Source organism: Nansenia antarctica, assembly GCF_963989245.1.
Source record: "Nansenia antarctica genome assembly, chromosome: 1".
NCBI lineage: Eukaryota > Metazoa > Chordata > Actinopteri > Argentiniformes > Microstomatidae > Nansenia > Nansenia antarctica.
Window position 1 is genome coordinate 11,513,623 of NC_137674.1, and position 11,035 is coordinate 11,524,657.

An 11,035-nucleotide genomic window follows, 5' to 3' on the forward strand; every position below is an offset into this window, starting at 1 on the left:
ACAGTAATGAATTCCAACCGCTAAATCTTGACATTGTAGCATTTGCATTCAGGGTAGATATCTGAGACTGGGTGGAGAGGAAAATTATAAGGTTCTATCTCCGTTTAGGGTAGTTCAGAGATATTGAGCGTCAAAGTTTTTACATTCCATTATGTTCTGTGAGATGGAACCTTTGTATTTTATGAATTACTAACTCAAAAATGTCAACATTTTTAAAAATAACACCACACAGGCATTAATAAACACCTAATGGATCAGATTATGTACAAAACTCAATTTTGACAAAAATGGAGATAGAACCTTATAATTCTAACGTCACGTGGGTGGAGAGGAAAATACCTTTTCTGCATGCCCTGTAGTCAGCCTCCTCCCAGGTGGATTCCTCGCTACAGGACTCAGACGTGATGGGGTTCCTGATGGACTCTGGTCCGGACCGAATACTCCTCTGACCGGTGAGCTTCGTGTGTCTCTCATCCCCGTGGTGGAGCTCATCGCTGTGGACCAAGTGCGTCTCACTGGGACCCCTCCTACCCCTCTCTCGCTTGCCCATTTCGGGGGTCCCACCTGGCCGGTTATAGGGGTCCAGCATTAGCGCGCTGCAGTGTTCAGTCTGATCCCGTGTGGTTGGAAGAATGCTTTCTTGGACGTCTCGTCCCCGGGTGAGGATATCGTTGATGGAGAAAGAAGAGCAGCCAAGCGCCATGGCATTTAGGCCGAATTGGTCAATTGGTCACACCCGGAATTCTTATTGCTCTCACAGACGCTCTTAAGTCGTGCGCTCGCATACAGAGAACGATCCCGACAACAAAAATTCATCCGTTATTGATTCGCCTGTTCTCTCCTCTCCTGGCTTCTTTCGATCGTTGCCCCTGGGTGATTTAATTGCGGTGAAAGTACTCCCGACAGCCTAATCAACAGCCCATGATGTGTCAGGAGCTGTCATGTCTGCATTGAACTCAACTCTCACTACCACGGATAAAGGCGTGCGTGGATTGGTTGACTGTCCTCACAGCCCCTCCCTCATTGGCTGACTGTCCTCGTAGCCCCGCCCTCAGACACACCCTCTGTCTCATCGGGCACTTGACTTTGGACGGATAAACTAAAGGGTAGCCTACTGGGTCATCATACATACAGAGAATCGAAGAAATGATTTGTGTTTTAACAACGAGGAAGGAATTGAGTCACGGTAAATTCACACCCATTTATACAGTTTGACCTAGCTTTTTCTTTTTTTTCTGTAATCAATTATTTATTGCAAAACAGTACACATGAAAAACTCACATTATTACACCAAACAAAATAAGTGTCTGTCCTGATTTTTTCCCCCCCTTATCTTACCCCCCCCCCCCCCCCCCCCCCCCAACTTCACATACAACACAACACAGTTTGACCTAGCTTTTTCTGACAGTTTTATAGGCTACCCCTCCTCTCAACAGTTGAAGGGAGCACCATGCTTTGGCATTCTGACCTATGATTCTGACAGGTCGTACACACGTTGACTAACACTAACTGACCGGTCTGGTCTGATGTGATTTAAATGTGAGCATATGGAAAACAAAAAACACAGGATAGTGGAGACAATGTTACGCTATCGAAACGCTGCTCTCGAAGATCATCCGATGTATGGATGTCATGGCTGTTTGCTCCTTAAGTGACATTCATATCATGCATCCTATCTGTTCAGTAGCTTCAATCTGTACCTTTTTATTAGGTTTTAGAAGAACAAATGCTTGTTTACAGTTCTTTACCATTTCAGGGCATATTTCTGAAAGCACTCTCTCACGCATGTCACTATATCGCTCTGGTATTTGAGCGTTTACTTGCCATTAATAAACAATCTGAAGGATGTATAACACAATGTATGCCTTATGTAGGCTATATTTAACGAATATAAAGCTGCACTTTAACTTTCAGTTATATTCAAACAAAGCAACATGTCATGTTTATGTATACATTACATACAATTATAATTCAAATGTCAAATGAACTGATAAGCCAATTAGTGCAACGTCTGGAGAAAAAAAACGCACATGTGTGAGGATTATATATTGATGACAGGCTTGAGGATCAAATTCGTAGAGACGCTTCAGTCTTTTCACTCATCTAAGAAATGATCACAATAAAAGAAAACACCTGCAGTCTTGCAGCTGGTCCGGGGTATAGGGTTGGCGAGTAAACAGCGCCATGCTGTGGTGGTAAATGGTAATAGTGTAAGCCATCTAGGTTGCTTTGCTCGGCGCTATACCAACAACGGGGAAGGATTCCAGATAGTCCTATGCGGTAGAATGAATGAATGAATGGTCTTTATTGTCATTAATATAGTACAGGTACCAAACAACGAAATTTAGGAGGGGGGGCTCCCCTGGTGCTAGGAAAAAAATACTAAAAACAAGAAGGGAAAAGAGCTGGTTTACATAAATAAAGGCTATATACACTATCCACTATACTATACTATACAAATAAAACACTGTGCTGTACTCTATGCTATGCTATAAATATCCTAACATTTCCTATCTCTGAACCTTCTGTACACGAGGGTTGTCATATTGCACATAGTGTTATTGCACAACATGGGTGTTATTAAGCTGTCAACATCAGGACAAACTTGAAGATAGACACCCTGGCTGTGTTCCATTCCATAGGGATAATCCTGATTCCTTACACACTTACGCACAGGGTGAATCAGCATGTAGTCCACTGAGTAGTACAACGGATTCGTTCAGCCCAGAAGCGTCTTCATCAAACAAGCCTATTTCAATCACACACATATTTGGCGGGCCGTGTACCTTACACTATAGGCCTTCAGTGATATCCTCCCGCAATGACATGCCTTCGAGTAACCTCACCATGACGCTGTTGTCATTCACCACTCACTCCCCTCTCTCATTTATATGACCGACACTGGAAGCTGCCCAACTGAGGGAGAGAGAGAGTAGCAATGATGAATGAATGGTCTTTATTGTCATTAATATAGTACAGGTACCATACAACGAAATTTGGGAGGGGGGGCTCCCCTGGTGCTAGGAAAAAAATACTAAAAACAAGAAGGGAAAGAGCTGGTTTACATAAATAAAGACTATATACACTATCCACTGTACTATACTATACAAATAAAACACTGTGCTGTACTTTATGCTATGCTATAAATATCCTAACATTTCCTATCTCTGAACCTTATGTACACAAGGGTTGTCATATTGCACATAGTGTTATTGCACATTCATTTAAAGTGTCGCAGTTTGCAGGTTTGAAATGTTCACAGTTGTGTTTCAGTATTGCACTTGATTACAATCTAATAGCTGCCATCAAATTGTCTAGAAATGATGTTAATGAACATGTGTATTAAATTATATAAATATCATGTTCTGATTGGGCAATCTCTAGGCCAGCAGAGGCGGCCTCTGCACACAACAAATGTAAGACAAACCAAACATTCGCCAGACAGTTAGTAAACAGGCCGTATAGCCTATTAACAAGCAGTGGCCCATTTTAAGTTAAATGGTAGGCAGGCCTATACAGCTATAGCTAGTTAGTTAAGTTAAGTTAGCTGTAGCCTACTAAGTAGTCTTAATATTGGCCAGTTAACGTTAGTTGCATATTATCCTTATTTATTTAATATCAGAATATGTGAAAAATGAAAAATACTATAAGGACAAATAGCTATATTGGCTGCAAGTCACTTCGAATTGGATTGGAATCTCCCTTCAAATGCCTGAAATAGCCGGTGTAGCCTAGTGCCCTGCGCATTTCCTTATATATTTTCCTGTCATGAGTTTACATTCTTCTACTCTCCTGTCTCCCTTTCGAATCGAGATTGAGGCTATAAAAGATCAACAAACGAATTTAACTGAATTAAATTACACCTCCAGTCCCTCCATAACCACACACACACCCACCCACACCCACACATCCACACACACACACACACACACACACACACACACACACACACACACACACACACACACACACACATCCACCCACGCACACACACACACACACACACAGTCACACACACACACACACACACATACACACTGGATCTCTCTCTCGTATTTTCTATATTGTGCAACGGTTGTCAGTCAGGCGTACCTTTCAATGACTGGATGGATGTGATGAGAGATCTTGCTCCTCGTTTTGTTTTGTTTTTGTCTCTGCTAAAGAGCGCACACCAGCCTGGGCTAAAACAAACATAAACCGACAGATATTTATTGTGCCATTTCATCATCATAATATTTTGTCTATATGCTGCTAGGCTATAAGCTACAGCCTATAATGTCATTGAATTGCATTTCAAAATCAAATACAATTATCAAATTCATGCATGCTGAATTGACTATCATATCTGGTTTAGTAGGCCTATATTGTGAATTATTAAGTATCTTGATGAGTGAATGCCTTTTGAAAAGGCGTAAAGTGGAGCACCCACCATGCACATGTCATAAGACCTATCAGATGGGATGGGATAGCTGAGGCCTTTAGCTACTCCAAGACGTTTTTTTCTTCTCTATATTTGGCCTTTGTTCTTTGGGAACCTCTTCAGTGTTGCCATGGGCAACTTTGTTTTTCCACCGTGCGCTTGGTGATGGGCCGCGATCTTTGGCAGCGATATACAGTGCCTTGCAAAAGTATTCACCCCCCTTGGCTTTTTACCTATTTTATTACATTACAACCTGTATTTTAAACATTTTTTTAAATCAGAATTTTATTTGATGAATCTGCACAAAATAGTGTTAGTTTTTAAATGAAATGAGAAATATATATATAAAAAAAGAATTTAAAAAAATAAAGAACTGAAAATTGGCATGTGCATATGTATTCACCCCTTTTGTTATGAAGCCCCTAAAAACTTCTGGTGCAACCAATTACCTTCAGAAGTCACATAATTAGTTAAATGAAGTCCACTTGTATGCAATCTAAGTGTCACATGATCTGTCAGTATATACACACCTTTTCTGAAAGGCCCCAGAGGCTGCAACACCTAAGCAAGAGGCACCACCAACCAAACACTGCCATGAAGACCAAGGAACTCTCCAAACAAGTCCGAGACAAAGTTGTTGGTAAAAAGCCAAGGGGGGTGAATACTTTTGCAAGGCACTGTAGATAGCAATCACGGTTCGCTTGTCAGAGCAGCCTGGTCCTTAGGCATCGCCGTCCTGTCGCCATCTCTATTGACACTGGGGACTCTCCGACACTTATCCTGCTGACACATGCAGGTATGTACTACCGGTAATGCAGTAGCCAGGGGAAGCGGCCAGCTTCTATCAGTGCAGAGAGACAAACACCTTGTTTACGTTTTCATCCATCAATAGCGTCTGCGTATTCGGTTAGACGTGAGCTTAGAATGATAAGGTTCTATCTCCGTTTAGAATGATAAGGTTCTATCTCCGTTTAGAATGATAAGGTTCTATCTCCGTTTAGGGTAGTTCAGAGATATTGAGCGTCAAAGTTTTTACATTCCATTATGTTTTGTGGGATGGAACCTTTGTATTTTATGAATTACTAACTCAAAAATGTCAACATTTTTAAAAAATAACACCACACAGGCATTAATAAACACCTAATGGATCAGATTATGTAAAGAACTCAATTTTGACCAAAAATGGAGATAGAACCTTATAATTCTAACGTCACGTAGACGAACGGCGATTTAGTGGGGTTTGTGTTTAACTGTCTGCAGGCCTGAGCAGTAAGGCTACTTGACGGGTTCCTTGCTAGACGATCAAAGCCTAGGCTATAGTTTGTTTTTCTATAAACCCAAACCCACCGGTCTCCATCCTGTCAGTATTAGCGGGCGCTGCCTGTAATGAAAGACCGTCGTTTCCAATTGTATGAATGAAGCTGCAGAGAGAGCTGCATGGAGAGATTCAGCTTTTAAACGTTTTAAACGTATAAAAATGTCATTGACAATTGTTCCTAGAAAATGAATTAGGCCTATATGAGTAATGATTAATATGAACAGGCAGGCAATATCATAATACGAGTAGAATATTAATAACAACAACAACAATAATAGCAATAGGCTAACAATATGCATAATTATAACAATAATATAATATATGATTCATAATGTTATTATTCGTCCTTAATGAATGTATGCTAATACATCATAACCACAAAAATAATTATTCTCATTCTCAATTATTCTCATAACAATCTTATTCCATAAACTAGGCGCACATGTTCCGTTCGGGAGATAATTTTTTGGGGGGAAATTATAGTAATCTAAGAGCAATATACTATAGCTACACTACTAGACAATACGTCTAATATGTTTGTATTAAGACAACTGGACTATGCATAGGCTACATGTCAATTCGTGGAAGATGTCACATGCATCCACAAAACCAAGCGCAGGCGCAATTAGTGATTAATTAATCACTAATTATTATTGATCAGTTAAGTATAGTGCCCCCATGCATCTTTTGGTTATTTTGTAGGCTATACACACACACGCGCGCACACACACACACACACACACACACACACACACACACACACACACACACACACACACACACACACACACACACGAATGCGACTCCCAAGATACGGTGCTTAGTGCTACAAAGTAATAGGCATCTGTACCCAACAGTTTTTCTTGTTTAATTATTTTACTCACTGTAAACATAATAAGTAGGCCTACATCTGAAAATCTCATATATTTTCTGCGACTATATGGCAACAATACGGGTTGGGCTGTGTGCATCAGGCGGCAACACAAAAATAACCCCAAAACGCAATTTGCGTTACATTTTATTAGGGCATTTCTGTTTATATTCTGTGAAATAATATAATGTATTGATAAGACAAGGACCACGATAGTTTACATGTGCATGAAAAACCTTAATTTTGTATAGATTTAATCTCCAGCTTTTTCGTACCACCATGGCATCCACATCCTGTCACAAACATCCATGATTTTCTGAACTTTGGATTCTCTGTATTCTGAATTCTGTTAAAGCAAATACAATAGGCTTATAGTCAGTGATGTGGCTATACTCCAATGACGTTTACAAGTGTGTGCCACAGATAATTGCTGCATGCGTCATCACTGGTCACATACAATGGTTTCAATCCTTCCTTAGCACTGGGACATAGCTCGCAGGCTTATATCCTCGACATAGGTCCGGGAATACTGATAGTCAACATAGTCAACACTCATGTCAATGGCTAAAACTCCTAATCCAAGTGGGCCTAAATCACGTCCTCATTTTACAACAGCACCGACCTCAACACCTTCAGATCTCATCATGTTTGACTGAGACGCATGTGTTCGAATCCCTCAGTGGCTCCAAAATACCTCCAAAAGTCGCTAGTAATGTTTGTTAACTGTATTTCTACCAGCTACCATGCGCGAATGCCTTGCAGAGTGCCTTGGCAGGGTGTGGTGGTCGCTGTTCCTTGGGGGGCTTGCGCCTGGGCATGCGAGACACCCAGATTCCCCAAATTCACATTCATGAAGGCATTAGATGCGGTGTTTGGCGCAAGAGCGGGTAAACCCGAGTAAGTGCAAGAGTAAGTGTTAGAATACACCGGGCTGTTATAGGTATAAGCCGGGTAGCCATTGTAGGAATAGGGGTTCGGGGTTCCGACAGTATATGAGGTGTTATTATAGCTCTGTGATCCGGCGAGACAAGGTTTCCCATCCCGAACCAGTACGGGTACAGCCACACGCCTGGGCGGCGGGGGGTGGTGATGGTGGCCCACCATCTCCAGAGTCTTGTCCTGCCGCTGCCGTTTGCATTTGTACCTCCTGTTCTGGAACCAGATTTTGACCTGGGTGGAGGTGAGTTTGAGGGAGCTGGCCAGGTGTTCCCTCTCCGGCGCGGACAGGTACCGCTGCTGCTTGAAGCGCCGCTCCAGTTCAAACACCTGCGCCTGGGAGAAGAGCACGCGCGGCTTCCGTCGGGGGGTCCTCTGCTGTTTCAGGGGTCTCTCCGGGTCGGAGTGCTGTTTCAGGGGTCTCTCCGGGTCGTCACACTCCCCCCTCACCACGGCACCGCTGCAGCTCTCTGGAGAAAGACAGAATGGACACAGCTACAATCTTGTGATATTGCATATTGTATCTTCCAATATGGATTGGATTTATTGCTGAATAGTGTAAAATAGCATGCAATAGTCCGTTTTGGCAGCTTTTGTTATGCAAATCGAAATGCCTTACATTAAAACATTACATTACATTAACATCTAGTACACGAAGTAGCCTGTATTGATGGTCAATGACACATATTTCAGTGTGGTTTACTGATAGTTAAAATAACCTTTACATCCACAATTCATCGTGCATTTGACTTCAAATTGGTCTTTCAAGATGGAGACCATGCACCACTTCTTGCATTGATGGTATGCCTTCAGCAGATTGTTTAAGATCAGCCTATTTTCATTGATATCTAATCGAAATAAATAGGTAATGCCCATAGGTTTGGCATAATATTCTTTAAAAAGAAAATAAGAAAAAAATATACAGGATAAACACATAAGCTTTAAATTTGAAGAATGTGCATCTATTGAATTTTCCATTTAACTGATAACCAGACAACGCTTTCAGTAGCCTACTTATATTTGTAATATAAAATAATCACATAATATTGAAATACTATCGTCTACACTACAGTTAATAGGCTATTTCTATGTATTTAGACAGGTTATCCCGTCAAAGATTTATTATGATAAATGTGTCTTCCATATAAGACACTGATTATCTACAAGCGTACAAAAGGCCAATCATTAAACTGATCTATAGTTTAAAACAGAACTGAATAACAAACGTTTATTCTAGCCTATATAAAATTTGCTTTTCATAAAAGAGATAGCAATCATATTGGAGATTTAGTAGAGAGATTAAAAGTATAGAATAGACAATCAAGTGTCCTGTCCTGTGCATATATACTCACTTGTTTCCAGATCCTCCTTCTCCATCTCCAGACTGGTGTCAGCTGAGTGTCCGTGCAGCGCTGAGTGTGGGAACATGTCAGCGGGTAGACCACCGGACTGCACCAGCCGGTGGTCTTGCGGTGTCAGAGCACTCAGGTACGACATCCTCTCCTCTCCCTCCGAGAGTCCGGGGCTGTGGCTGGGACTGTCCCTAACGTCCAGCAGCATGCAGGATGGGGGGGATTGGGGGACGGACCGGTGCTGCAGCAGTGGCCCCGGCTGGAGGAGTGCACCGAGGAGGCCCAGACCAGAGGATTGCTGCTGGAGTTCCAGCTTCAGAATGTCCTTGACAGAAAAAGGCGTGGTGGATGAAGATATGCATGCGGGACTCGGCAGCATTATGATCACCTCCTGTTGGGTAACATGAGGGGGAAATTATAGGCTTTAGTCCAGCTCAAGTGGATCAGTCGAGCATAAAGAACTTCTCAAGAAGGTATTTGTTTGGATAACCAGCAATTTAAGAGTAAACTTACAGGTCCAAAAGGGGGTCGATTCGTCTACCCTGCATGCGTAAAAAAAAAAAAAAAAAAAAAAAAAAAGCGGGCTATAGAAAGGATCGTTGCGCGCCGCTTGTTTTTCATGGAGACAGGGTCCCACGACTGGTTTGCCTCGGGATGTGACAGCTCTCTCGCTCAGCTGCGGGTGTGTTTAGGTGGGAGAACTGAGACAGACTCCGTGTCTGTTTGGTTGGGACGGGACGGGTACATCAAGAGAGGCTACAGCCCTCTCTGTTTCAGTGACGTCATGAGGCGGGGGCGGGATGTAGCCCCCCCCTGTCCCCCCCCCTCTCTCCTTTTCCCTCTGTGTGTTGAGAAAGAGATTAGAATACTCTAGCAATGTTTTGTGTAGGCTAATCGGCCCTCTATTCTTCTATTACTGACAGGTAGGAGACCCGCTTTGACTATAAGTTTCATGTTTATGAAAGGTATATATGTGCGTCCTAATTACATATGCACTTCATAATCATTTATAGATCGAGGCCCATGGGAAAATGAGCTTGTGCAGTTAGTGGGCTGCTTATCAATAAGACCCGCATCTGCTGATGTGCAGCTGAATCTGGCAGAAGAGGAATATAACTCTATTCATTCATTAGATTACATCAGATTAGTTTATTAGTTTATATTTATTGTCATTGCAGAATACAAGTATACCAGACAACTAAATGCAGTTTAGCATCTAACCAGAAGTGCAAATAGTGTATAGTGCAAAGATAGTATAGACAGTGTATACAAAATAGGATATAGAGTTATGAAATGATATAGTATGATAAGTACAATTAGTAGATATAAGAGATGCATACAATAAACGGTACAGTTATGGCATGTACAGATGTAAGTAGAGACTAACATGAAAAAGTAGGTATGTGCAAAATATGTGCAAAAATATTGTATGTGCAACAGCAGTAGTGATGATAGGCCTAACCAGCTATCTGTTGGCATCTCTCTCCTTTCCGTTTTCTCTCTCCCTCTACGACTACTCTTACCATCACAGACTCTGAGGCTTTCATCCTTTCCTCTCTTGACAATCCTTGCGATCCTTAATCCTTGAGATCATTGAGGCCGTATAGAGAAAAAGATGTAGCCATTCTACAGAGCCAGAATTACTATGACCAACACTAGTGTTCATTTGGGTTAGTTTGAGCAAAATGTTGTCAACAGCTATTTGAAGTTTATGGATTTCTGAGCTGGAAAGCTCCGATGAAACTATTTACAATTTTGTCTTAAATTCGACTGATCTCATATTCGCGCAGAAACAAAGACGTACAACGAATGTCGAACGAATCAACAAAACGATATCCCTTTATTTTACAGCCCTGTGTCAGTTTGTATTTACTAAGAAACTATAATTATATAGTTACGTGGTAATTTCTGATACTTAGGCTACCTAAATAAATTGCAGCACGACTACTAAATTGCACAACGTGGTGCTTGAGTCAGTGATTCTAAAAGAAAAAACGTCTGTTAAATCATCAGGTAATAATACAAATGTATATAGGCCTATGTTATAAGAGAACGAAAATGACGCATGGTTAAGCTTTCATTGTTTGTCATTTACAGGCCTACACATTATACATTATTATTATTATTATTAATAATAA

General features: G+C 41.4%; 1 protein-coding gene across 1 annotated transcript; it reads right to left on the minus strand.

The window, feature by feature from the left end:
• Nucleotides 1–7,347: 7,347 nt before the first annotated feature.
• On the minus strand, nt 7,348–9,276 carry nkx2.3 (NK2 homeobox 3; the record flags this gene model as incomplete). The annotated part of the gene is made up of 2 exons (XM_080527754.1): nt 7,348–8,015; nt 8,898–9,276. 2 exons carry the CDS (start codon nt 9,274–9,276, stop codon nt 7,348–7,350), a joined length of 1,047 nt encoding a protein of 348 aa, XP_080383880.1.
• Between the last annotated feature and the right edge of the window lie 1,759 nt (nt 9,277–11,035).